The sequence below is a fragment of the Oncorhynchus nerka genome, linkage group LG8, assembly GCF_034236695.1.
Source record: "Oncorhynchus nerka isolate Pitt River linkage group LG8, Oner_Uvic_2.0, whole genome shotgun sequence".
Classification (NCBI taxonomy): domain Eukaryota; kingdom Metazoa; phylum Chordata; class Actinopteri; order Salmoniformes; family Salmonidae; genus Oncorhynchus; species Oncorhynchus nerka.
This window is the reverse complement of record NC_088403.1, coordinates 61,491,482-61,516,481: the sequence shown is the minus strand read 5'-3', so window position 1 is coordinate 61,516,481 and position 25,000 is coordinate 61,491,482. Positions and strand designations below refer to the sequence as shown.

General features: G+C 48.2%; 1 protein-coding gene across 2 annotated transcripts in view; it reads right to left on the bottom strand.

Annotated features, from left to right (window-relative positions):
• Positions 1-25,000, bottom strand: part of LOC115133678 (protocadherin-7-like) — a 237,444-nt gene that overhangs the window by 124,173 nt on the left and 88,271 nt on the right. Inside the window, exon 2 of one of the 2 annotated variants that reach the window (XM_065021965.1) lies at positions 700-922. In XM_065021965.1, the coding sequence (XP_064878037.1) occupies positions 700-922 (223 nt within the window). The remainder of the gene's footprint in view (positions 1-699; positions 923-25,000) is intronic. The other variant, XM_065021966.1, reaches the window with a different exon arrangement.

Sequence of the window (25,000 nt, the reverse complement as noted above, 5' to 3'; positions counted from 1 at the left end):
ATAAACCACGTCAGACAGTGAATCCTCACGGATCCATCTGTACTGCAGTTAGCTTGTTCTAGGATCTAGCTCAATGCCTTCGAAGGATACAATGGAACATGGAAAAGTAGGGGGGGGGGGCAAAAAAATAAAGATCACGTAGAAAATCAATCCAACCAGGTAGATGAACAGTAGGTTTAGATGAAATTCAACTAGCAAGGGGACGCGGTCCAAAGAACATACCGGAAGATTAACTACCAAGGCCTTGATCTAATATGGAAATAAATTCAAAAGCGTATTACATCTACTCAAACTTAATCAAATTAACCCAGGTCTTTCAAGACGAGACGAGGAGCGCGCATCAAAGGCTAAAGCAAAACCTGCCTGTGCTTCAGATTATATTCACTTGATGAATGCATACATGGTCTCAAATTAAATTCAACCTGCACTAGCTGCAGTATTCATGTCCAGAGGGCATATCAAACACTCCCTAACGATCCAGACCTCACTTCCCTGTTCAAAATCAACCTTAAAAATCCAACTCACACCCATAACGCACAATACCACCTGCTTGCTCTACACGCAAGAACTCCTACACGTTGGGAAGTAAACATCTACATCAATCTGTTTCTACCTCGATGTTCACCTGTATACTCAGTGTAGAATATATGTCTCAATGTGTATTGCACTTTATATCTGCTCTCTAGTGTTTGCCCCTACCATTTTCCATATGCTCAGCCTCACCGACACTGCCATCCGGCGTGGTCCTCTCGTAGCTGTCCTCAGGCAGGGGCAGCGCACCCAGCCTGGGGCCCCCCGAAGAGCTCTTGCTGCTGGGCGTCTCCGACTCCTCCAGCCCGCTGTCGTAGCAGCTCTGCAGCGATCCCTGCTGGTGTGGGTCCTGGGGTTGGCTCACCACCGAGAAGGTCACTCGGCGGAACGGCTACAAGAGAGAATAAGATGGCGTCGGGGTCACTAGCTGGACTATAGGAGGGAGGGAGGGACGCCCGGGCAAAGGGGATTCAAATCCGTGGCACAGAGGACAGGAGGTTAAGTTTAAAAAAGTGTAGGGGATACAGTTGAAGTATAAAATAGGTAAACGTAGGAGGAAGGGAGTACTGTATGTGTACCATACAGCAGGAGGAAGGGAGTACTGTATGTGTACCACACAGCAGCAGGAAGGGAGTACTGTATGTGTACCACACAGCAGGAGGAAGGGAGTACTGTATGTATACCATACAGCAGGAGGAAGGGAGTACTGTATGTGTACCATACAGCAGGAGGAAGGGAGTACTGTATGTGTACCACACAGCAGGAGGAAGGGAGTACTGTATGTGTACCACACAGCAGGAGGAAGGGAGTACTGTATGTATACCATACAGCAGGGAGAAGGGAGTACTGTATGTGTACCACACAGCAGGAGGAAGGGAGTACTGTATGTGTACCACACAGCAGGAGGATGGGAGTACTGTATGTGTACCACACAGCAGGAGGAAGGGAGTACTGTATTTATACCATACAGCAGGAGGAAGGGAGTACTGTATGTGTACCATACTGCAGGAGGAAGGGAGTACTGTATGTATACCACACAGCAGGAGGAAGGGAGTACTGTATGTGTACCACACAGCAGGAGAAAGGGAGTACTGTATCATACAGCAGGAGGAAGGGAGTACTGTATGTGTACCATACAGCAGGAGGAAGGGAGTACTGTATGTATACCACACAGCAGGAGGAAGGGAGTACTGTATGTGTACCACACAGCAGGAGGAAGGGAGTACTGTATGTGTACCATACAGCAGGAGGAAGGGAGTACTGTATGTGTATCATACAGCAGGAGGAAGGGAGTACTGTATGTATACCACACAGCAGGAGGAAGGGAGTACTGTATGTATACCATACAGCAGGGAGAAGGGAGTAATGTATGTATACCACACAGCAGGAGGAAGGGAGTACTGTATGTGTACCACACAGCAGGAGGAAGGGAGTACTGTATGTGTACCATACAGCAGGAGGAGGGGAGTACTGTATGTATACCATACTGCAGGAGGAATGGAGTACTGTATGTATACCACACAGCAGGAGGAAGGGAGTACTGTATGTGTACCACACAGCAAGAGGAAGGGAGTACTGTATGTATACCATACAGCAGGGAGAAGGGAGTACTGTATGTATACCACACAGCAGGAGGAAGGGAGTACTGTATGTGTACCACACAGTAGGAGGAAGGGAGTACTGTATGTGTACCACACAGCAGGAGGAAGGGAGTACTGTATGTGTACCACACAGCAGGAGGAAGGGAGTACTGTATGTGTACCACACAGCAGGAGGAAGGGAGTACTGTATTTATACCATACAGCAGGAGGAAGGGAGTACTGTATGTGTACCATACTGCAGGAGGAACGGAGTACTGTATGTATACCACACAGCAGGAGAAAGGGAGTACTGTACCATACAGCAGGAGGAAGGGAGTATTGTATGTGTACCATACAGCAGGAGGAAGGGAGTACTGTATGTATACCACACAGCAGGAGGAAGGGAGTACTGTATGTGTACCACACAGCAGGAGGATGGGAGTACTGTATGTGTACCACACAGCAGGAGGAAGGGAGTACTGTATGTGGGGGTATTGTGAACTACTACGGGAGTACTGTATGTATACCATAAGGGAGTACTGTATGTATACCATAAGGGAGTACTGTATGTATACCATAAGGGAGTACTGTATGTATACCATAAGGGAGTACTGTATGTGGGGGGTATTGTGAACTACTAAGGGAGTACTGTATGTATACCATAAGGGAGTACTGTATGTGGGGGGTATTGTGAACTACTAAGGGAGTACTGTATGTATACCATAAGGGAGTACTGTATGTATACCATAAGGGAGTACTGTATGTATACCATAAGGGAGTACTGTATGTATACCATAAGGGAGTACTGTATGTATACCATAAGGGAGTACTGTATGTATACCATAAGGGAGTACTGTATGTATACCATAAGGGAGTACTGTATGTATACCATAAGGGAGTACTGTATGTATACCATAAGGGAGTACTGTATGTATACCATAAGGGAGTACTGTATGTGGGGGGTATTGTGAACTACTAAGGGAGTACTGTATGTATACCATAAGGGAGTACTGTATGTGGGGGGTATTGTGAACTACTAAGGGAGTACTGTATGTATACCATAAGGGAGTACTGTATGTATACCATAAGGGAGTTGCTAGACCTTTTTTACACTTCAAGTCGAAGTAAGGGTGTTAACTGCTGCAAATTCACACAAAAAAGTTTGCTTGCGAAGGGTCTGGTAGCCGAACGCTATGAAATCACGCTCCAAGCTACACATCATATGCCGAGCACCTGTCCACACACAAACAAGAGATAGGAGTGGCTAACACAGGGGAATGTATATTATGGCTGAACAATAACATCCCAATGCCCAAACTCCTTCTAAAAGACATGTAGACAGTACACAGAGGAGCTTTCACTACTCTGAGAGCGTCTGGAAACCCACAGGGGTGCATACGACAGCTAGTTTTTTATTTAACTAGGCAAGTCAGTTAAAGAACAAATTCTTATTTTCAATGAAGGCCTAGGAACAGTGGGTTAACTGGCCTAGGAACAGTGGGTTAACTGGTCTAGGAACAGTGGGTTAACTGGTCTAGGAACAGTGGGTTAACTGGTCTAGGAACAGTGGGTTAAACTGGTCTAGGAACAGTGGGTTAAACTGGTCTAGGAACAGTGGGTTAACTGGTCTAGGAACAGTGGGTTAACTGGTCTAGGAATAGTGGGTTAACTGATCTAGGAACAGTGGGTTAACTGGTCTAGGAAGAGTGGGTTAACTGGTCTAGGAACAGTGGGTTAACTGGTCTAGGAACAGTGGGTTAACTGGTCTAGGAACAGTGGGTTAACTTGCCTGTGCAGGGGCAGAACGACAGTTTTGTACCTTGTCAGCTCGGGGATTTGAACTTGCAATCTGCCGGTTACTAGTCCAACGCTCTAACCACTAGGCTACACTGCTGATGGTGTGTTAAGTACAGCTAAGGAAGAGGGAAGGACGCTGCGGCTGAAAGGGGACAAGGTGAGTAAACTCCTTATGGGAGGTGTGTGATGACATTGGAGCTAACAAGAAGGAGCGATAGGTTTGCTTTACTGCAAGTTGAGAAAAGCTTTGCATGAACAACTGATGAGGCTTGAGGACAGGGTGTACTACAAATCAGTAGAGAGAGAGAGATAGAGAGAGAGAGAGATAGACAGACAGACAGAGAGAGAGAGAGAGAGACAGAGAGAGAGACAGAGGGAGACAGAGAGAGAGAGAGAGAGAGAGAGAGAGAGAGAGAGAGAGAGAGAAAGAGAGAGAGAGAGAGGATGACAGAGGGAGGCAACAAATTAACGGCTAGTTTGGTCATTACCAGAATAAATGGAATAACAACTACATAATGAGATTCATTAATTTCATACAGTCACAGTTCCACTGTAGCTGTGCATCTCCCCTCCTGACACCCCTTGGACCTCTCCCCTCCTCTCTCCCCTCCTCCCGTCTCCCTCTCCCCTCCTCCCGTCTCCTCTCCCTCCTCCCCTCCTCTCTCCCCTCCTCCCGTCTCCTCTCCCCTCCTCCCCTCCTCTCTCCCCTCCTCTCTCCCCTCCTCCCGTCTCCCTCTCCCCTCCCCTCCCCTCCTCTCTCCCCTCCTCTCTCCCCTCCTCCCGTCTCCTCTCCCCTCCTCCCCTCCTCTCTCCCCTCCTCTCTCCCCTCCTCCCGTCACCTCTCCCCTCCTCCCCTCCTCTCTCCCCTCCTCTCTCCCCTCCTCCCGTCTCCTCTCCCCTCCTCCCCTCCTCTCTCCCCTCCTGACACCCCATTGCTCTTGTCCTTTTTTCCTCTCTCTCTCTCTGACTGTTATCAGTTACTACAAACCATTATTAACAATTGCAACGTTAATATGCACCATGCTTCCAAACCCTGGACATGGTTTGTGAACTACAGCTAAGGGAGTACTGTATGTATACCACCATTGCAGACAAAGAAACATACCTGACATCTCCATCACACACACACACACACACACACACACACACACACACACACACACACACACACACACACACACACACACACACAGATCCCTACAGAAATGACAACCCTTTAGTTATTGTGGCATGGAGAAACAATTATTGTTTCAAGCGCCTCTGAATCTCAGGCAACGACAGGAGGCTAGAGACTCTAAATCCATTGGGGAAAAGTGTCCTCCTCCTCTCTGCATGTTAACATTGGCATTCATTTCTGTATTTATTTCTCCAGTTCTTCTCTCCCTGGCTAATGCAGCAATCTTAGTACTAAAGCATGTTTCCATGTCATTACAATCCAAACTCAACAAATGAAGTGAAATAAATATTCATAGTCAAACATTTGTTGCATAATTCAAATGAAGGCCCAGAAGGGTGGTCGTGTTATTACACTGCGATAATGACGTTTAGATATCAAAACCTATTCCACCCCTCCTCACCTCGTTCCCAGACAACAAAGGTCTGAGCCGTGCGTGACATCGATCCCAAGCTTGAACGAAGTGGTGGTTTATACAGCAGAAGCAAATTCAAACCTGTACTCTGGATCATACATCAGGTGGGTCTAATCCTTAATGCTGATTGGTTAAAATCGCATGCCAGCCAGTGTCGATTCCACAAGTTACCACCGGCTAAGTCTACGATGTTGAAATGCCTTTTATTTACTCTTTTCAGTATGACTGTGCAATCCACTGTCTCATCAGCCCAGGCGGCAATTTATAAACCTGTTTGGATCTGAAATGTATTTTTCGAATGAAGCGACTGTTGCTAAATTAATTGGTAGAGAGGTGGTTGTGAGAGAAACACTTGGACGAAGCAAAGAGAGGAAGATTGAGTCTGAGAGAAAAAAGGGAAGAGAAAAAAAAACGAGAAAATAAATAAATAAATGTGGTTCACCTGCGTTTCCTTCTATTTTCTGGGAAAACAAAATTATAATTTGTTTTCGGGACCAAAATGGAGTGCAAAAACACACACACACACACACACACACACACACACACACACACACACACACACACACACACTGAAATAGCCAGAGGGTCTGTTGAGATTTTATAAACACCCATTTCTCCTCTAAACACATCAATTGCATAAGAAGCCATTTCTTTCCAGACTACATTGTTTCCTAGTGTGTGTGGTGGCAGCACCTGTGAAACAAGGCAACAGTAAGCATGTCGTCCCCCATGAATGATGCAGACCCCCCCACCCCCACCCTCCTAGGGTCCAGAACGTAGAAGGGTCACAGAGGGATCTGTCTAGGAGTGTCACGTGCAGAGAGGCAGAGGGAAATAAAGCCTCCCTCCTTCCCTCCATCCCTTCTTCATTGTTGTTGACCAACAGTAGTGATCCAATGAGATATCAGAACTACACGAGGTAACAGAACCTCAATGAGACAATAGGGGTTGGTGAGAGCAAAGCAGATAATGCTGAATTCCTAAAACAACACATAGGAATTTATTGCAAAGAGTTATTTCGGGGGTTGGCTCCCCCTACATACAGTCACTTCAGGGGTTGGCTCCCCCTACATACAGTCACTTCAGGGGTTGGCTCCCCCTACATACAGTCACTTCGGGGGTTGGCTCCCCCTGCATACAGTCACTTCGGGGGTTGGCTCCCCCTACATACAGTCACTTCGGGGTTTGGCTCCCCCTACATACAGTCACTTCAGGGGTTGGCTCCAACTACATACAGTCACTTCAGGGGTTGGCTCCCCCTACATACAGTCACTTCAGGGGTTGGCTCCCCCTACATACAGTCACTTCGGGGGTTGGCTCCCCCTACATACAGTCACTTCGGGGTTTGGCTCCCCCTACATACAGTCACTTCGGGGTTTGGCTCCCCCTACATACAGTCACTTCAGGGGTTGGCTCCACCTACATACAGTCACTTCAGGGGTTGGCTCCCCCTACATACAGTCACTTCAGGGGTTGGCTCCCCCTACATACAGTCACTTCGGGGGTTGGCTCCCCCTACATACAGTCACTTCGGGGTTTGGCTCCCCCTACATACAGTCACTTCAGGGGTTGGGTCCCCCTACATACAGTCACTTCGGGGGTTGGCTCCCCCTACATACAGTCACTTCGGGGTTTGGCTCCCCCTACATACAGTCACTTCGGGGTTTGGCTCCCCCTACATACAGTCACTTCAGGGGTTGGATCCCCCTACATACAGTCACTTCGGGGGTTGGCTCCCCCTACATACAGTCACTTCGGGGGTTGGCTCCCCCTACATACAGTCACTTCGGGGGTTGGGTCCCCCTACATACAGTCACTTCGGGGGTTGGCCCCCCCTACATACAGTCACTTCGGGGGTTGGCTCCCCCTACATACAGTCACTTCGGGGGTTGGCTCCCCCTACATACAGTCACTTCGGGGGTTGGGTCCCCCTACATACAGTCACTTCGGGGGTTGGGTCCCCCTACATACAGTGCATTCGTAAAGTATTCACTTTTTCCACATTTTGTTACGTTATTCTAAAAGTCATTAAATAGTGTCTTGCCCTCATCAATATAAACACAATACCCAATATTGACCCAGACAAAACAGGTTTTCAGAAATGTACGTAAGTATTCAGACCCTTTACTCAGTACTTTGTTGAAGCACTTATGGCAGTGACTACAGCCTCCAGTCTTCTTGGGTATGCAGCTAAATATCTAAAAACACCTGTATTTGGGGAGTTTCTCCCATTCTTCTCTGCAGATCCTCTAAAGCTCTGTCAGGTTGGATGGGGAGCGTCACTGCACAACTATTGTCAGGTCTCTCCAGAGATGTTCGATCCGGCTCTGGCTGGGCTACTCAACGACATTCAGAGACTTTCCCGAAACCACTCCTGTGTTGTCTTGGCTGTGTTCTTCATGTCATTGTCCTGTTGGAAGGTGAACTTTCACCCCAGTCGGAGGTCCTGGGCGCTCTGGAACAGGTTTTCAAAAAGGATCTCTCTGTACTTTGCTCCGTTCATTTTTCCCTCAAACCTGACTAGTCTTTCAGTCCCAGCTGCTGAAAAATATCCCCACACCATGATGCTGCCACCACCATGCTTTATGGTTTTATGGATGGTATTGGCCAGGTGATGAGTGGTACCTGGTTTTCTTCAGATGTGGCGCTTGGCATTCAGGCCAAAGAGTTCAATCTTGGTTTCATCAGACCAGAGAATCTTGTTTCTCATGGTCTGAGATTCCTTTATGTGCTTTTTGGCAAACTCCAAGCAGTCTGTCCTGTGCCTTTTACTGAGGAGTGGCATCTGTCTGGTCACTCTACCATAAAGGCTGATTGGTGGAGTGCTGCAGAGATGGTTGTCCTTCTGGAAGGTTCTCCCATCTCCACAGAGGAACTCTGGAGCTTGGTCACCTCCCTGACCAAGGCTCTTCTCCCCAATTGCTTAGTTTGGCCAGCTCTAGGAAGAGTCTTGGTGGTTCCAAAAGTATTCCATTTAAGAATGATGGAGGCCACTGTGTTCTTGGGGACGTTCAATACTGCAGAAATGTATTGGTACCCTTCCACAGATCTGTGCCTCGACACAATCCTGTCTCTGAGATTTATGGACAATTCCATTGACCTCATGGCTTTGTTTTTGCTCTGACATGCACTGTCAACTATGGAACCTTATATAGACAGTTGCCTATCCAATCAATTGAATTTTCCACAGTTGGACTCTAATCAGTTGTAGAAACATCTCAAGGATGATCAATGGAACAGGATGCACCTGAGCTCAATTTCGAGTCTCATGACAATGAGTCTGAATGCTTATGTAAACAGGGTACTGTTTTTATATAAATTTGAAAACATATCTAAAAATCTGTTTTTGCTTTGTCGTTATGGAGTATGTGTGTAAATGTATGTCATTCATTTTAGAATAAGGCTGTAACATAACAAAATGTGGAAAAAAGGGAAGGGGTCTGAATGGACTGTGTGACTGGACAATAATCAAGACAAGATAAAAGTAGAGCCTGCAGGACTTGGTTTGTGGAGTGTGGTGTCAAAAAAGCAGAGCATCTCTTTATTACAGACAGACCTCTCCCCATCTTAACAACCATTTAATCTATATGTTTTGACCGTTTGTGACAGTTTACAATCGAAGATAACGGCAAGTAATTTAGTCTCCTCAACCTGTTTTCACCAGCCACACCATTCATTACCAGATTCAGCTGAGGTCTGGAACTTGGGGGATGATTTGTACCAAATACAATGCTCTTAGTTTTAGAGCTGTTGTCGTGTCTTTGGCTGCCGGATTAAGTGATATGACATGCTATTCTATAAAATAATTTCTCCGTAATTAATATTACCTGATTGAACTAGAGAGTCGGGCACCACAAAATAATATTTATAGAGCTGTTATCTTCCGAATAAACTCTTAAAGACCTAGTAATATTAATCGTCATCTTAATTCAGTCTCATCTGAAAGTTGTAAATTCTTGGTTATCTGCACGAACCCTGGCTAACAAGTTGAATCAGCAATACAACATTGGGTTTTATTAATTATTTACAAAAACCTAACTAATCACACAGAATTACACATACATATAATTAAATCATAACTTGATTACCAATTATGTCATAAAGGAAAACGTCCCTAGCGGGCGGAACAGATATGACAGCTGGTCACACAAAAGAAAAGGGGCTGGGTTTGAGTGAAAGAGCGGGAAGACTGGGGAACAAAGGGGAGAAGCTGTGCTATCGTAAATACAGTATCTTATGAATTCTAAATTACCGCTCATATGGAAAAGGAAAATGCAATATATATTTACTCTGAGCTGCCCTTCGGTAGGTTGGTGGTAGAGGTGGAAGGCCGTGTTGCCCAACCGAGTCCTTTGTCCTTTGAAGAATGTCTCTGCTGGTAAATTGAATACGTTGTAGTAACATCGTTGTGTGATAGACGGGATACTCTGTCTGTTCCTTCCTAACCCTCGTTTGTAGCTTCTGTTGCTAACTCAACGGCTAGGAGCTATAACTTCTGTAGTGAATAAGAGTTCAAAGTTCATACCATTCGCAACCAAAGCTCACGCTGATGTTGGCTTCGTTCTGTAGTTATTATCAGAACCATTCTGACATCGGACCGTCGTCCTCGCGTCCTCGGAACAGCAGGTTATATTGTCGTCAAGGCTTTATATAGGAAGGGAGAGAAGGGTGTGTTTGAAAAGTTTGTTTTAGCCCTGTCCATTCACAGGGGCGGGCCACTGATTGAGCAGAGCCCTACATTATGAAAACCCAAATCTCACATTTTAGAAGCTAAAATCACATGTCATCCCATCACGAATAATTGAACCACAATTCCATGTGAATCCGATAGCTCTGATGCGTAGACTTCCACTGTAGAGTTTATGTCATCTTATCATTGATGAGAATGTCTGAGATGACAACCGAACTGACATCATATTAATTAAGTACCACCGCATATGTTCAATTGGTCGGATTACCAGAATATAGTTCATTTCCCCCCACCTTCTGATGTTCCCAGAATCTCTATGTTAACCAAGGGGTTTGCAAATGTAACATCAGTAGGGTAGAGAGAGGAAAAAGGGGTGAAGAGGTATTTATGATTGTCATAAACCTACCCCCAGGCCAACGTCATGACTCTGTTCAAGACCAGTTTATTACAACACAGACCGCTACTCTTTGTTAAGGCTTTTAGTAACTTCATTAGCTGTGGTTGCTGATGCGTATATGGTTGAATCATAAGCATACATGCACACACATGCTTTGTTTAATGCCAGTGGCAGGCCATTGGTAAACATAGAAAATAGTAGAGGACCTAGAAAGCTGCCCTGCGGTACACCACATTTTACATGTTTGACATTAGAGAAGCATCCATTAAAGAAAACCCTCTGAGTTGTATTAGAAATATAGCGCTGAATCCACAATATGGCTGAGGTGGAATAGCTATAACAAATACGTTTTCTCAATAATAGGTTATTGTCAATAATATCAAAGGCTGCACTGAAATCTAATTGTACAGCTCCCACAATCTTTCAACCAATCATCAGTCATTTGTGTCAGTGCAGTACATGTTGAATGCCCTTCTCTATAAGTGTGCTAAAATTCTGTTGTCAATTTGTTTACAATTAACAACAGCGCTACAGGGTCTCTGCCATCCTCTCTGGCCCCGGCTAGCACTACAGGGTCTCTGCCTTCCTCTCTGGCCCCGGCTAGCACTACAGGGTCTCTGCCTTCCTCTCTGGCCCCGGCTAGCACTACAGGGTCTCTGCCTTCCTTTCTGGCCCCGGCTAGCACTACAGGGTCTCTGCCTTCCTCTCTGGCCCTGGCTAGCACTACAGGGTCTCTTCCTTCCTTTCTGGCCCCGGCTAGCGCTACAGGGTCTCTGCCTGCCTCTCTGGCCCCGGCTAGCACTACAGGGTCTCTGCCTTCCTCTCTGGCCCCGGCTAGCACTACAGGGTCTCTGCCTTCCTTTCTGGCCCCGGCTAGCACTACAGGGTCTCTGCCTTCCTCCCTGGCCCCGGCTAGCACTACAGGGTCTCTGCCTTCCTTTCTGGCCCCGGCTAGCGCTACAGGGTCTCTGCCTGCCTCTCTGGCCCCGGCTAGCACTACAGGGTCTCTGCCTGCCTCTCTGGCCCCGGCTAGCGCTACAGGGTCTCTGCCTGCCTCTCTGGCCCCGGCTAGCACTACAGGGTCTCTGCCTTCCTCTCTGGCCCCGGCTAGCACTACAGGGTCTCTGCCTTCCTCTCTGGCCCCGGCTAGCGCTACAGGGTCTCTGCCTTCCTCTCTGGCCCCGGCTAGCACTACAGGGTCTCTGCCTTCCTGTCTGGCCCCGGCTAGCACTACAGGATCTCTGCCTTCCTCTCTGGCCCCGGCTAGCACTACAGGGTCTCTGCCTTCCTTTCTGGCCCCGGCTAGCGCTACAGGGTCTCTGCCTGCCTCTCTGGCCCCGGCTAGCACTACAGGGTCTCTGCCTGCCTCTCTGGCCTCGGCTAGCACTACAGGGTCTCTGCCTTCCTTTCTGGCCCCGGCTAGCGCTACAGGGTCTCTGCCTGCCCCTCTGGCCCCGGCTAGCGCTACAGGGTCTCTGCCTGCCTCTCTGGCCCCGGCTAGCACTACAGGGTCTCTGCCTTCCTTTCTGGCCCCGGCTAGCGCTACAGGGTCTCTGCCTGCCTCTCTGGCCCCGGCTAGCGCTACAGGGTCTCTGCCTTCCTCTCTGGCCCCGGCTAGCACTACAGGGTCTCTGCCTTCCTCTCTGGCCCCGGCTAGCGCTACAGGGTCTCTGCCTTCCTCTCTGGCCCCGGCTAGCACTACAGGGTCTCTGCCTTCCTGTCTGGCCCCGGCTAGCACTACAGGGTCTCTGCCTTCCACTCTGGCCCCGGCTAGCACTACAGGGTCTCTGCCTTCCTTTCTGGCCCCGGCTAGCGCTACAGGGTCTCTGCCTGCCTCTCTGGCCCCGGCTAGCACTACAGGGTCTCTGCCTGCCTCTCTGGCCCCGGCTAGCACTACAGGGTCTCTGCCTTCCTTTCTGGCCCCGGCTAGCGCTACAGGGTCTCTGCCTGCCTCTCTGGCCCCGGCTAGCGCTACAGGGTCTCTGCCTTCCTTTCTGGCCCCGGCTAGCACTACAGGGTCTCTGCCTGCCTCTCTGGCCCCGGCTAGCACTACAGGGTCTCTGCCTTCCTTTCTGGCCCCGGCTAGCGCTACAGGGTCTCTGCCTGCCTCTCTGGCCCCGGCTAGCACTACAGGGTCTCTGCCTGCCTCTCTGCCTGTACTACCGATTGAACGCCTTAGTCATTCCAGCCAAATGAACAGACTAAACTGAACTAGTCACAGGTTACTGGGATATACTGTGGTCAGTCTGTGGTTGCTGTGGTTGGCCGGCTCAGGCTCCCAGGCTAGATCCTGAATCTAAAGTCAAAACACATGCCAGCCTACCGGTACGTGTCATACTGGGTCCTGGAGCCAATAAGAAAGCTGTTTTGTTGTGCTGTTCACGTCAATAACGTGTGACCTCCGATTTTATTTTCATTTCCTCCTGAAGTCCCTAATTGAAAGAGCTGAACAGTTGTCAGGAAGAGTTGATTTGTGCTTGAGTTGATCTATTGTGTTATCTCAGCAGAACACAGAATGAATAGCAGATTGTCTTGACAACAATATATTTATGTTCTGCATTCTTAGTAGTACCACAACAACCAATCAATCGAAATTAATCACTATACAGGAATGTCGATTAAGATGTGCGTGTGTGTGTGTGTGTGTGTGTGTGTGTGTGTGTTAGCTTGAACAACTGTTGGTATACTGCTATGACGTTCTTGTTCAAGTCATAAAGGCACATGCGATATACATATGGAATACATAGTGTTTCCTTCTCCCTCCGTCCATGTTAACACTACATTATTATCCTATGTCCTAGATCCCCACTGTTATTCTTTGAATAAGACTTTGCCATGAACCAAATTCTAGCACATGACTGAATTCACAATTAAGCCAGGCTTCTCTGGAGCTTGTGGACTGAGAACGGGGGGAGTGACGAGACAGAGGGAGGGATGGATGGAGGAATAGAGAGGGGGGGTTGAAAACATGCCGTGTGTAATTTCAACTGAACATGCCCGTGGCGGTTGGTGGAGACCCGCTAGCAGGTAATAGAGGTGTGGCCTGACTGGAGCTGAGGAGAGTAAACATTAACTACAGCATCCACTACTATCACTGAAGCCAAGCACAGAAGAAGGAGACTTTGACAGATGGAGAGAGAGAGAGAGATAGGGGGAGAGGGAGGGAGACAGAGAAAGATACGGAGGACGACGGATGGAGAAAAAAAAGAGAACGACATGGAAGGTGAGTGCGAGGAAAAGAGGGATAACGGATAGAGAGAAGAGGAGGAGTTAGTGACACACGAGTGACACACGAGTGAGGTCATGATTTCCAGAAGTGGCAGTCGGTAATTAAGTTGCCATGTTCCATTTTTAATGGGCAACCCGACAACGACCCACTACACACTGCCACCTGAGACTCACACAGTAAGTGCTAGCCCCTCTAAACAAACACTGGGCCCACATGGGAGGTTAGCTTAGCATTATTCATGTACTGGGTTACCTTAGCATAGCTAATGTACTGTAGTGGGCTAGCGTAGCATAGGTCATGTACTGCAGTAGCAACATGGATAATGGTGCTGAATGTGAAATGGGAGCTAGTCATAGTAAAGAAATAGAAATGGATAAGAAAGCACATTCCTGCTTGAGTTACATGAAACCAACACGGTACGAATTCATGTCTGAGTGCAGATCAATTGTGACTTGATGAGCAGGGGTTAGGTTCTGTTTGTGTGCTATTCAGTTACATCACTTTAATTACTAGCCTCTCGGCTTACCCAGGAAACAATCTGAGTTGAACTCATCTCGGACCTCAGATGGCCTAGAGGGATGGATACAGATACCCCAACACGGTTGACTCTTCACCTGTTTTGGTGGAGCCCTGAGGAGGGTATAAGGTGGGTAGGATGGGAGTAAGAGACTCTGAGGTTAGGGCAGGGAGGGGGTGTGGTTAGAGGGGTATAGGGGTGCTGCCTCGTTCTCCACCTGGGGAATCTCAGGTATCTTGCTCCCCATGAGTGATAGCGTTGACCCCGTCAAGCTTGTTTTCATCTCTCGACCTCCGCCTCTCTTCTTCTACATCTCCCAACACTCCTCCTCCACACACATTCCACCCACACCGGGTCTGCTTTGTTCCAAGCACCAAATGAAAAAGTCAAACAACACTCAACACTCCGTGTCTTGTTTCGGTCTTTGGCCTCCGAGTCAAAAGAAATGTGGGTTTTTTCTGTTTCACTTCAGTGGATCTAAAAAATGTTCCTAGACAGAGAGGCTTTCAGACACATTGATGCCTTTTCAGCCATAAATCCTCTCACTTGTCCAGTGTCCAGTGTCTCTGGGATCTCTGTGCATTGTTGCACATGTTGGGTAACGCTGTAATGGAGGTGAATGCTAGCCTTTCACTCCCGGGAAGTGGCTCCGACTCGCTCTTTGAAAGCCCACAGGTGTACCAAAGTTTGTTTTCCTGTAGTCGGAGAAGTTGTGGGTTTATTCAAATCACCCTCTACTGATTAAACGACTCACCTCAATTCTGCTACTGCTAGTATTTTTTCCTTACTCTTTGACTGACTTGCCTTGTTAAATAAAGGTTAAATAAATAAATCAAATAAAACCTGCTCTGTTTCTATCCTGGTGTAATTTTATGATCTAATGACATGATATCAATCAAATGCCCTTGAATAATTGTGCTAATACCACTAGTGTTGCTCCCTTGGGTTTTTTATTGAACTTTCATCACCTTGTTAATATAACGAAATATATGGATGAATATATCATTAAATATATAGATGAAAATATCATGAAATGTAAAGATGAATATATACTTAAACATATATATTAATATACATTTAAATATGTATGAATATATAATTAAATATATAGAGGAATATATAATTAAATATATAGATGATTAAATCATCAAATATATAAAGAAATATCGCATAAAATATATAGATGAATATATCACTAAATATATAGTTGAATATATCATGAAATATACAGAAGAATATATCATGAAATATATAGAGGAATATATCAATAAATATATAGATTAATATATCATTAAATATACAGAAGAATATCATTAAATATACAGCAGAATATATAGTTAAACATATAGTTGAATATATAATTAAATATATAGAGGAATATGTGACTGAATATAAAGAGGAATGTATAATTTAAATATTTAGTTGAATAAATAATGAAATACATAGATGAATATATCATCAAATATATAGATTAATATATCGATAAATAAAACATGCCCAGGTGAGCAATGGAGGCTTAGTGAATGTGAACAGACAGCGGCACAGCCCCAACATGAAGGTCTGGCTAATCTCTTTTACCCACTGATGCCAGAGAATATGGTTGGAGAGGGGAGAGGAGGGACAGGGGGGGTTTATGGCACAAAGTTGTTGCCAACCAACAGTGTTTTCCCCATGTGTGTTCACTGCTTAATCAGCCTAGTGCCATGGGAGACACTTTAGAGAGGGAGAGAAGGATGAAGAAAGAGAGGGAGAGAGGAAGAGAGGGAGAGAGGGAGAGAGGGAGAGAAGGAGGACGAAAGGGAGGGAGAGAGGGAGAGGGAGGATGAAAGAGAGGGAGAGAGGGAGAGGGAGAGAGGGAGAGAGGAAGAGAGAGGACGAAAGAGAGGGAGAGAGGGAGAGAGGGAGAGAAGGAGAGAGAGAGGGAGAGAGGGAGAGAAGGAGGATGAAATAGAGGGAGAGAGGGAGAGAAGGAGGACGAAAGGGAGGGAGAGAGGGAAGAGGGAGGGAGGGAGAGAGGAAGAGAGAGAGGATGAAAGAGAGGAAGAGAGGGAGAGGGAGAGAGGGAGAGAGAGGACGAAAGAGAGGGATAGAGGGAGAGAAGGAGAGAGAGAGAGGGAGAGAGGGAGAGAAGGAGAGAAGGATGGAGAAAGAGAGGGAGGGAGAGGGAGAGAGAGAGAGAGAGAGAAGGATGAAGAAAGAGAGGGAGAGAGGGAGAGAAGGATGAAGAAAGAGAGGGAGAGAGGGATGAAGAAAGAGAGTGAGGCACAGACACACAGAGCTCCATGTACTCCTTATTTTACTCCCTCCTCAGTTCTTATTGTTTAGTCACAATGTGTTTGAGTCCTCCTCTCTTTTTCTATTAGCATGCACCCCCATGCCTTCAGCCGGAGGGGCACCACAGAGAGAGAGAGAGAGAGAGAGACCACAGAGCCACAGAAAGAGAGACAGAGAGAGGAGAGATAGAGAGAGAGAGACCACAGAGCCACAGAAAGAGAGACAGAGAGAGGAGAGATAGAGAGAGAGAGACCACAGAGCCACAGAAAGAGAGACAGAGAGTGGAGAGAGAGAGAGAGAGAGAGAGAGAGAGAGAGAGAGAGAGAGAGACCAACCATAGAGCCACTGAGATATAAAGAGAAAAAGGAAAGCTCACACATGGTTACTTTCTGTGGCTAAACTTTTAATTGCTCTTCAAGTGGGGGATTAAGCCACTGCTGTAACAGAGATACTATTCGGAGGGGGGGGGGGGCGCTTTTTACGCCTTCAAAATCTGATCCAACCTCTGACCTGAGCTGAATGAGAAAATAGAAGTGCCTTTCGGGAAGGAGGAGGGTTGGCTTTTGAGTGGCTGTGGATTAAGATAGCTAGCAGCGCTAACAATTACCTACAGTCTTTATGGGGTTTGTTGATGCGTCTCTATGCATGGCTCTGCATGAGTCATATGATGAAAAGTAAATGTGTGATATGATTGATGGGGTAAAGAGTTACAGGTGTAGAGTTGAAGGACACACACGGATTGAAAGGGATGAGTACGTCTTTCATAATGCATGAAGGAGGGTTATTGTTCAGGCACGGAGGGGGGGGGGACCAGGCTTATTTCAACTCTTACTAAAACACTAGCCATGTCATGTCAATCAACGACATCGGATAGCTACAGTTTTCTAATGAATAACTTGGCTGCTCGTGCGTGTCTCTGTGCCGTAGACAATGTGAAAACGGGTTGCTCCACCACATGGCACAGCCATGGTTTAACTTACATAGAGGCTGGCTACCAATACTCATGCTCACATGACCTACAATTTATATTACTCTGTGTTTGTGGACTTTTGACTGACCCATTATTTTGAGTGTGTGTGTGTGTGCAACAACCTCTTCTATGAGTAAGTCCACGTGTGTGTGTGTTTGTGTTTCTATCCACATGTGTGCACAACAGTGTATGGGCGTGTGACTCTGTCATGTCAGATACGTCAGTCTCAGTGCCCTGCCTAGGTGTGTGTGTGTGTGTGTGTGTGTGTGTGTGTTTTGTGTGTGTGTGTGTGTGTGTGTACAGTACGAACACCACAACGGTGGCTGAGAATTGACCCACTACTGTCAGTGTGTGACAGGCCTCATCCTCATGGTAACGTTAGTTTGTTGTGACAAAGGACTGGGCATCAGCAGTAAGGATGATGAAAGACATCCCCGAGAGACAAGATGAGCATTCCTAGCAGTAAATATGGCTGTTCACGTGTTAACGCCAAACCACTAAGTACAGTACAATTGATGACAAAATGCTCAATTGGGTTGTTGACTATGGATTTCTGTGGTCAAAAGGCAGGTAAACAAAAGATGGACCCTTCTGACTTGATGTCTAGGTCAAACTGCTCTCAGACAGATGTCTGGTAAAACAAAGGTCCTCTGTGTTCCCGTTTCACTGATCCCAGAACAGATTTGTGTATGTTAGGCCTAGTACACGCTCAGGGCTGAGGTGTGACAGCATCTCCTTCCTGGCTCCTGTTCAATGACAACCACACACAGCCAGACCATGACAGAGAGAGAGAGAGAGAGAGAGAGAGAGAGAGAGAGAGAGAGAGAGAGAGAGAGAGAGAGAGAGAGAGAGCAAGGGAATGACAGAGAGAGAGAGAGAGAGAGAGAGAGAGAGAGAGAGACAGAGAGAGAGAGAGAAAGAGAGAGAGAGAGAGAGAGAGAGAGCAAGGGAATGACAGAGAGAGAGAGAGAGTGAGAGAGAGAGAGAGAGAGAGAGAGCGCAAGGGAATGACAGAGAGAGAGAGAAACACTGTATATATTCACAATATGACATTTGTCTTTAATGTTTTTGAACTTTTGTACGTGTAATGTTTACTGTTAATTTACTTTAGTTAATTATCTATTTCACTTGCTTGGGCAACCATAAACATACATTTCCCATGCCAATAAAGGCCATACATTTAAATGTAAATTAAGAGAAAGAGAGAGAGAGAGAGAGGGCTAGTGTTGAGCGCTTTATAGGCTTTAATGAGGCTGATAAAAGTCTCTTTATTTACCATCCAGTGTCACTGATGACAGATAACCAGCATTTAGGGGATCAGGGACAGAGAGAGAGAGAGAGAGAGAGAGAGAGGGAGAGAGAGAGAGAGAGAGAGAGAGAGAGGGAGAGGGAGAGAGAGAGAGAGAGAGAGAGAGAGAGAGAGAGAGAGACAGACAGACAGACAGACAGACAGACAGACAGACAGGCAGACAGACAGACAGACAGACAGACAGACAGACAGACAGACAGACAGACAGACAGACAGACAGACAGACAGACAGACAGACAGACAGACAGACAGACAGACAGACAGACAGACAGACAGACAGAGTGAGACAGAGAGAGAGAGAGAGAGAGAGAGAGAGAGACATACAGACATACAGAATATCTGCATTAACTGTTAATGAGACATTCTGTTTGAGAGTACAGTGTTGATGCAGGCATGGATCATAAATGTGTGTGTGTGTGTGTAGATTGGCATCTTCTCTCTTTCCACACAGTTTCTTTTTTTCTTCAGATTGTGATTCTCCTGGCCGTTTCACAGAGGATCAAACCAGTAGAGTTTTTCCTAGCCAACGTGCTGCAACACCTGCATTGCTTGTTGTTTGCGGTTTTAGGCTGGGTTTCTGTACAGCACTTTGAGATATCAGCTGATGTACGAAGGGCAATATAAATACATTTGATTTGATTTGATTTAGAGGAAAGGTATTTTTGTCTTCATTCAAGGTGAATACCTGAGCACCAGTAAAATACTAGTAATAACCAAACATCATGTAACCATCCATCCACACTCTGATGCAGCGCTGTGAAACTATCTAGGGGCTACATCAGAAACCTCGTAAACCCCTACCAAACGTCCTTACCCATCACATTCCATTTCCTCCTGAACGGCGTAATATCCCATCCTCCCGCTTCTGTCAGGGACGATTATGACACAAGCGATTAAGAGAACAATTATTACAAATGAGTAATTAACCAGTAATGTTTTAGAAAATAAACACAGACAGACAGAGGGAGAACAGGAGGCCCAGGATGGTGGAGGGAGGAGGGAGGAGATGGGAGAACAGGAGGCCCAGGGTGATGGAGGGAGGGAGGGAGAACAGGAGGCCCAGGATGGTGGAGGGAGGAGGTGGGAGAACAGGAGGCCCAGGGTGATGGAGGGAGGGAGGGAGAACAGGAGGCCCAGGGCGAGGGAGGGAGGGAGGGAGAACAGGAGGTCCAGGGTGATGGAGTGAGGGAAGGAGAACAGGAGGTTCCGGGTGGTGGAGGGAGGAGGGCAGAGGTGGGAGATGGGAGAATAGGAGGCCCAGGATGGTGGAGGGAGGAGGTGGGAGATGGGAGAACATGAGGACCAGGGTGATGGAGGGAGGGAGGGAGGGAGGGAGAACACGAGGCCCAGGATGATGGAGTGAGGAAGGGAGAAAAGGAGGCCCAGGGTGATGGAGGGAGGGAGGGAGGGAGAACAGGAGGCCCAGGGTGATGGATGGAGGGAGGGAGAACAGGAGGTCCAGGGCGATGGAGGGAGGGAGAACAGGAGGCCCAGGGTGATGGAGGGAGGGAGGGAGAACAGGAAGCCCAGGGCGATGGAGGGAGGGAGGGAGAACAGGAGGCCCAGGGCGATGGATGGAGGGAGGGAGAACAGGAGGCCCAGGGTGATGGATGGAGGGAGGGAGAACAGGAGACCCAGGGCGATGGAGGGAGGGAGGGAGAACAGGAGGCACAGGGTGAGGGAGGGAGGTAGAACAAGAGGCCCAGGGCGATTGAGGGAGGGAGGGAGAACAGGAGGCCCAGGGTGATGGAGGGAGAACAGGAGGCACAGGGTGAGGGAGGGAGAACAGGAGGCACAGGGTGATGGAGGGAGGGAGGGAGGGAGAACAGGATGCCCAGGGTGAGGGAGGGAGAACAGGAAGCCCAGGGCGATGGAGGGAGGGAGGGAGAACAGGAGGCCCAGGGCGATGGATGGAGGGAGGGAGAACAGGAGGCCCAGGGCGATGGATGGAGGGAGGGAGAACAGGAGGCCCAGGGCGATGGAGGGAGGGAGAACAAGAGGCACAGGGTGATGGAGGGAGGGAGGGAGAACAGGAGGTCCAGGGTGAGGGAGGGAGGGAGGGAGAACAGGAGGCCCAGGGCGATGGATGGAGGGAGGGAGAACAGGAGGCCCAGGGCGATGGAGGGAGGGAGGGAGAACAGGAGGCCCAGGGCGATGGAGGGAGGGAGGGAGAACAAGAGGCACAGGGTGATGGAGGGAGGGAGGGAGAACAGGAGGCACAGGGTGATGGAGGGAGGGAGAACAGGAGGTCCAGGGCGATGGAGGGAGGGAGGGAGAACAGGAGGCCCAGGGTGATGGATGGAGGGAGGGAGAACAGGAGGCCCAGGGTGATGGATGGAGGGAGGGAGAACAGGAGGTCCAGGGCGATGGAGGGAGGGAGAACAGGAGGCCCAGGGTGATGGAGGGAGGGAGGGAGAACAGGAAGCCCAGGGCGATGGAGGGAGGGAGGGAGAACAGGAGGCCCAGGGCGATGGATGGAGGGAGGGAGAACAGGAGGCCCAGGGTGATGGATGGAGGGAGGGAGAACAGGAGACCCAGGGCGATGGAGGGAGGGAGGGAGGGAGAACAGGAGGCACAGGGTGAGGGAGGGAGAACAAGAGGCCCAGGGCGATTGAGGGAGGGAGGGAGAACAGGAGGCCCAGGGTGATGGAGGGAGAACAGGAGGCACAGGGTGAGGGAGGGAGGGAGAACAAGAGGCCCAGGGCGATTGAGGGAGGGAGGGAGAACAGGAGGCCCAGGGTGATGGAGGGAGAACAGGAGGCACAGGGTGATGGAGGGAGGGAGGGAGAACAGGATGCCCAGGGTGAGGGAGGGAGAACAGGAAGCCCAGGGCGATGGATGGAGAACAGGAGGCCCAGGGCGATGGAGGGAGGGAGAACAAGAGGCACAGGGTGATGGAGGGAGGGAGGGAGAACAGGAGGCCCAGGGTGAGGGAGGGAGGGAGGGAGAACAGGAGGCCCAGGGCGATGGATGGAGGGAGGGAGAACAGGAGGCCCAGGGCGATGGAGGGAGGGAGGGAGAACAGGAGGCCCAGGGCGATGGAGGGAGGGAGAACAAGAGGCACAGGGTGATGGAGGGAGGGAGGGAGAACAGGAGGCACAGGGTGATGGAGGGAGGGAGAACAGGAGGTCCAGGGTGATGGAGGGAGGGAGAACAAGAGGCACAGGGTGATGGAGGGAGGGAGGGAGGGAGAACAGGAGGCCCAGGGCGATTGAGGGAGGGAGGGAGAACAGGAGGCCCAGGGCGATGGAGGGAGGGAGGGAGAACAGGAGGCCCAGGGCGATGGATGGAGGGAGGGAGAACAGGAGGCCCAGAGCGATGGAGGGAGGGAGGGAGAACAGGAGGCCCAGGATGAGGGAGGGAGGGAGGGAGGGACAAAGGGACTGATACTTCTTTAACTTTAGACCACCTCTCCCTTCACCTGCCACCCTCTTTATCTCCCTCCATCTACATTATGACACCCTCTTTTATCTCCATCCATCTACATTATGACACCCTCTTTTATCTACATTATGACACCCTCTTTTATCTCCATCCATCTACATTATGACACCCTCTATATCTCCCTCCATCTATATTATGACACCCTCTATATCTCCCTCCATCTATATTATGACACCCTCTTTATCTCCCTCCATCTACATTATGACACCCTCTATATCTCCCTCCATCTACAGTATGACATCCTCTTTATCTGCCTCCATCTACAGTATGACACCCTCTATATCTCCCTCCATCTACAGTATGACACCCTCGATATCTCCCTCCATCTACATTATGACATCCTCTATATCTCCCTCCTTCTGCGCTCTTATCCTCTTATCTCCATTAAGATCAGGTAAGGTCAGAGCCAGTGACGCTTGAGTGATAGAAATGGAATTAAGATGAAAGCACTCTTCAGATAATGAAGATATGCAGAAAAAAGATGAGGATGCCGCCGAGGGCTGCAACAGCCGAGGTGCAAACTAAATTAAATGTATGTTTAGCTTCTGTCCAGTCAATCCCCATGTGTTCTCCAGGCAAGGTGAAAAACAGAACAAACATGAATATCATTTGGGAGGGAAGCGGAGAGGCACATTATTTTAACTGTCAGGGAGTTTTCTCTCTACTGTTTCCCTGAATGAAAGAAGGATGTTTAGCAGCGAAGGCAGGTATTTCCATAGGATTGAACTAAGTGACTGGAGTTGGGCACATGGTAGGTATTTTCATAGGAATGAACTAAGTGACTGGAGTTGGGCACATGGTAGGTATTTCCATAGGATTGAACTAAGTGACTGGAGTTGGGCACATGGTAGGTATTTCCATAGGATTGAACTAAGTGACTGGAGTTGGGCACATGGTAGGTATTACCATAGGATTGAACTAAGTGACTGGAGTTGGGCACATGGTAGGTATTTCTATAGGAATGAACAAGGAGATTGGAGTTTCAATACACTGTTCTACTCTTGGGACCACAGGACTGTGTGTGTGTGTGTGTGTGTGTGTGTGTGTGTGTGTGTGTGTTTGTTTGTGCGTGTGCACGAGCATATATGTGTATTTCTAACAAACGCTACACACACACACACACACACACACACACACACACGATAACCAGTGCTATCTCGGTTTAAACAGCTGTATCTCTGTGTGCCCGGTGAAATGCGCGTTTCCAGAGATAGGCGGAGGGATAAGGGCATCAAAGGGCTGAGAAGCTATCAGGGCCCCATATCGCTGTCTGATGACTGAGATATTCACGCTGATCCTCCATGTAAAATAGACCCATCCTTCAAAGGCCCTTCTTCGAGTGCACTTACCAAGTACCTCTTTATCCTCTGTCCCCTTTCCAATGAAGAAATCAGGAAAAACAAGACCCAACATATCTCAGTGTTTGTTGCATTGTCTCAGTTTCAGATCCAGTCTTATTAGATCTAATTACAGAGTAGGAGATTGGGTGTCCATTTTGGGGAGATCATTTGAAATGTGAGGATGGTTGTTGGTTTAATGCCTGTCGCCCCTCTAAGATGCTATGTGATAGCATCTTATCAATGTATTTATAAAGCCCTTCTCACATCAGCTGATATCTCAAAGTGCTGTACAGAAACCCAGCCTAGAACCCCTAACAGCAAGCAATACAGGTGTAGAAGCACAGCAATTATCACTGCTGGGTCCCTTCAGCAAAATGTTGTACAAAATCATTTGAAAACAACATTAGAGACAGCTATAAAACCCACAATGTATACTAATGTGTTAATGTGTTATATTCAACTTACAGGATAAAAGTAAGTGGAAAGAGCCAAAACAGACCAGTAGACTGAGCGACAACAAAAAATGATATATATATATCATATATATATATATATGTTGAATAGAATCATTGGCTAACAAAGGAAGTCTTTGTCATGCCGTAGGAAAACACACTGAAGGATCCACAAAGCATGTCACCTTTCCTGAATCAGGGGTGGATCTAATGTAAAACAGGCATTATAAACCGGGACACCTGCATCCACTCTCTGCTTAAGAGTGACTGGCCCCTGCACTGTTACTCACCCGGTGTCTTTGTGTGTGTGTGTCTTTGTGTGTGTGTGTGTGTGTGTGTGTGTATATATGTGTGTGTGTGTCTTTGTGTGTGTGTGTGTGTATGTGTGTGTGTGTGTGTGTATGTGTGTGTGTGTGTGTGACCTATCGTCTTACCGGCAGCAGGGATAACAGGAATAAAATAATAATGAGTGAGACGTGGTGGGGCGGTGGGGGGCTAGGGGGTGAGGGGGGGCTAGGGGGGGATGGCTAGGGGGATAAAAAGAATGGAACAGATCAAGTGTCGTGTTAAAATACGTCCCCCCCCTCCCTCTCTCCCTCCCTCCACCCTCCTCACCTCTCTACTCACAGAGCAGGTGGAAAGGTCCTGAGTGTGCCCTGTTGTTCCCCATGGGCAAACACAATGAAAGACAGAGGGAGGGAAGGAGGGAGGAAGGAGGGAGAGAGAACAACAGGGTGTATTGGTGTAACATTAGATTACATTGGGGATCCCTGTTACATGGCCGTGCCACGCGGTGCAGAGAGGCCAGGTTCTGAGTGGTGCCTACGGAAATGAAGTGGCAAGTCACAGAGCAGAGAGAGGAGGGAACGACCACGTTTCAG